The sequence below is a fragment of the Chlorella variabilis genome (assembly GCF_000147415.1).
Source record: "Chlorella variabilis unplaced genomic scaffold CHLNCscaffold_7, whole genome shotgun sequence".
In the NCBI taxonomy this organism is placed as follows: Eukaryota; Viridiplantae; Chlorophyta; class Trebouxiophyceae; order Chlorellales; family Chlorellaceae; genus Chlorella; species Chlorella variabilis.
In genome coordinates this window covers 134307-135981 of record NW_005435081.1, presented here as the reverse complement: position 1 = coordinate 135981, position 1675 = coordinate 134307, and the positions used below count along the sequence as shown (strand labels likewise).

Genomic DNA, 1675 nt, shown 5'->3' with positions numbered 1-1675 from the left:
AGCAGCGCTCCTTCCTGGCCCTCTGGCTGCTCCTGCTGCTGCTCGCGCAGGCGCGGCAGCTGTGCGTGCTGCTGCTGGTGTGGCGGCGAGGGTCGCGGCGGCGGCGGGTCGTGGGAAGGGCTGGAAACCTCTGGTGCCGCCAGCTCGGTCCGAGGCTTCCTCGCCCGGCACACCAGCACTGAACGCTGCCGCTGGGGCGCCAGGAGGCCCCAGGCCGCAGGCAGTGGTGCCGCCCTGCTGCTGCAGGCCCCCAGCGGCTGCTGCAGTTGCAGGCCTCCCACCGCCTGCTGCATGATTGACTAAGCGCTGTCAGAGCATGCGAGCTTCAACCGGGCGATGCCGTGTGGCGGCCCGCCCATCCACTGCCCCTCTGCGCGGTGGCGTGCTCCAGACAGCAGTGCCAAGGCTGCCATAGTACACCGGGAGGCGCCTGGCGTGGCTCTCGTTCCCCAGCCTTGAGGATGAGGAGGCTTAGCCACCCTCTTTCTTTTGGGTATCGCCGCCTTCTCGCTGGGTTTTACGGCTCCCTGATCACACCAATCAAGCATTCAAGCTGAATAATATATATTGCGAACCTCTCGGCGCATCCTGTGCCCTCGCTTGACCTGCGGCAATCGTGACTGCGTTCCGCGACGAAACAGGACGCTTCAGGCTGCTTCGCCTATGCGGATGTGGGTAAACCCTAGCAGTTTGGACGGTTCCAAGGGAGAGGCGCGCTGCCGAAGCCTTCCCCCCGTGCCGCCGCCAGCGCGCACACCTCTCCCTCCACGCACCAGCGCTCTCAGCTGGGACACACACATATCCCTAGGGCTCCAGCCAAGTCATCATGGCCTGCCAGCCACGCTGCTGGTGCCGCCATCGGGAGTAGCTCCACTCCACTGTCGTTCGGCAGGGTTGCAGGTTTGCAGGGCGTGACGGTCGAGCGTTTTAAGTAGCATCGGCACAAGAATGGCGCGAGGGAAGAATCAAGGTCAGGGAGGCACGGGGAGGCAGAACAGGGACGTGTGAAGCTGAAGCAGAGGGACTGGCGCTGGGCAAGGGGTCAGCATTGCAGGTGGCTCAGTGGTGGCCTGAAGAAACGGAGATGCCGGTGTTCAAAACTAGCGAGCGCTCAGAAAATGCATATGTGCAGGTGGGGGCAGCTGCAATGCCAGCTGTAGTGTCTCTCGAAATGCTGGGGGACGACGCCTGGACGCTGACAATGACGCAGCAGGCAGCCGGCTCCCAGCAGCTGCCTCACCGCAGCCTGCCGGCAGCTGCATGCGCAGCGGCGAGCGGCTGCTTTGGCAGCTGGCGACGCCCATGCTGCTGCTGGGCAAGGGTGGAGCGAGGCACGAGGAGGCTCAGGCGCTCAGGGCGAGGAGGGCGTCATCCGTGGCGCACGCGCTGACGGCGTCGAGGGTGCCCAGCTCGGCGGCGGTGATGCCATAGGCATCCAGGGTGGCCACAAAGGCCGCGGTGATCTGCAGGCGGCGGGGGCGCAGGGGAGACGGCAAGCCCAGGAGTCAGCAGGGGCAAGCACGCGGGCACCACGCCGGCGCCGGCGGCGAGCTTGCCCCGCGCGGAAGGCGGCGGGCCGATGCCCGGCGGCACCGCAACGCCCCCGCGGGGCATGTCGCATGCCGCATGTGCCACATTTCCCAGGCCGGCAGCTACGTGTATACGCCCCGCGCCC

General features: G+C 66.7%; 2 protein-coding genes across 2 annotated transcripts in view; both read right to left on the bottom strand.

The window, feature by feature from the left end:
• CHLNCDRAFT_144099 (hypothetical protein) overlaps positions 1–293 on the bottom strand; it is a gene marked incomplete at both ends in the record, with an annotated part of 3930 nt that extends 3637 nt beyond the window's left edge. Inside the window, one exon of the mRNA XM_005848540.1 lies at positions 172–293. Within this exon, the coding sequence (XP_005848602.1) occupies positions 172–293 (122 nt within the window). The remainder of the gene's footprint in view (positions 1–171) is intronic.
• Positions 294–1343: 1050 nt separating this feature from the next.
• The window catches only part of CHLNCDRAFT_144098 (expressed protein), a gene marked incomplete at both ends in the record, with an annotated part of 2411 nt that continues 2079 nt past the window's right edge, over positions 1344–1675 (bottom strand). Inside the window, one exon of the mRNA XM_005848539.1 lies at positions 1344–1463. Coding sequence (XP_005848601.1) covers positions 1344–1463 — 120 coding nt within the window. The remainder of the gene's footprint in view (positions 1464–1675) is intronic.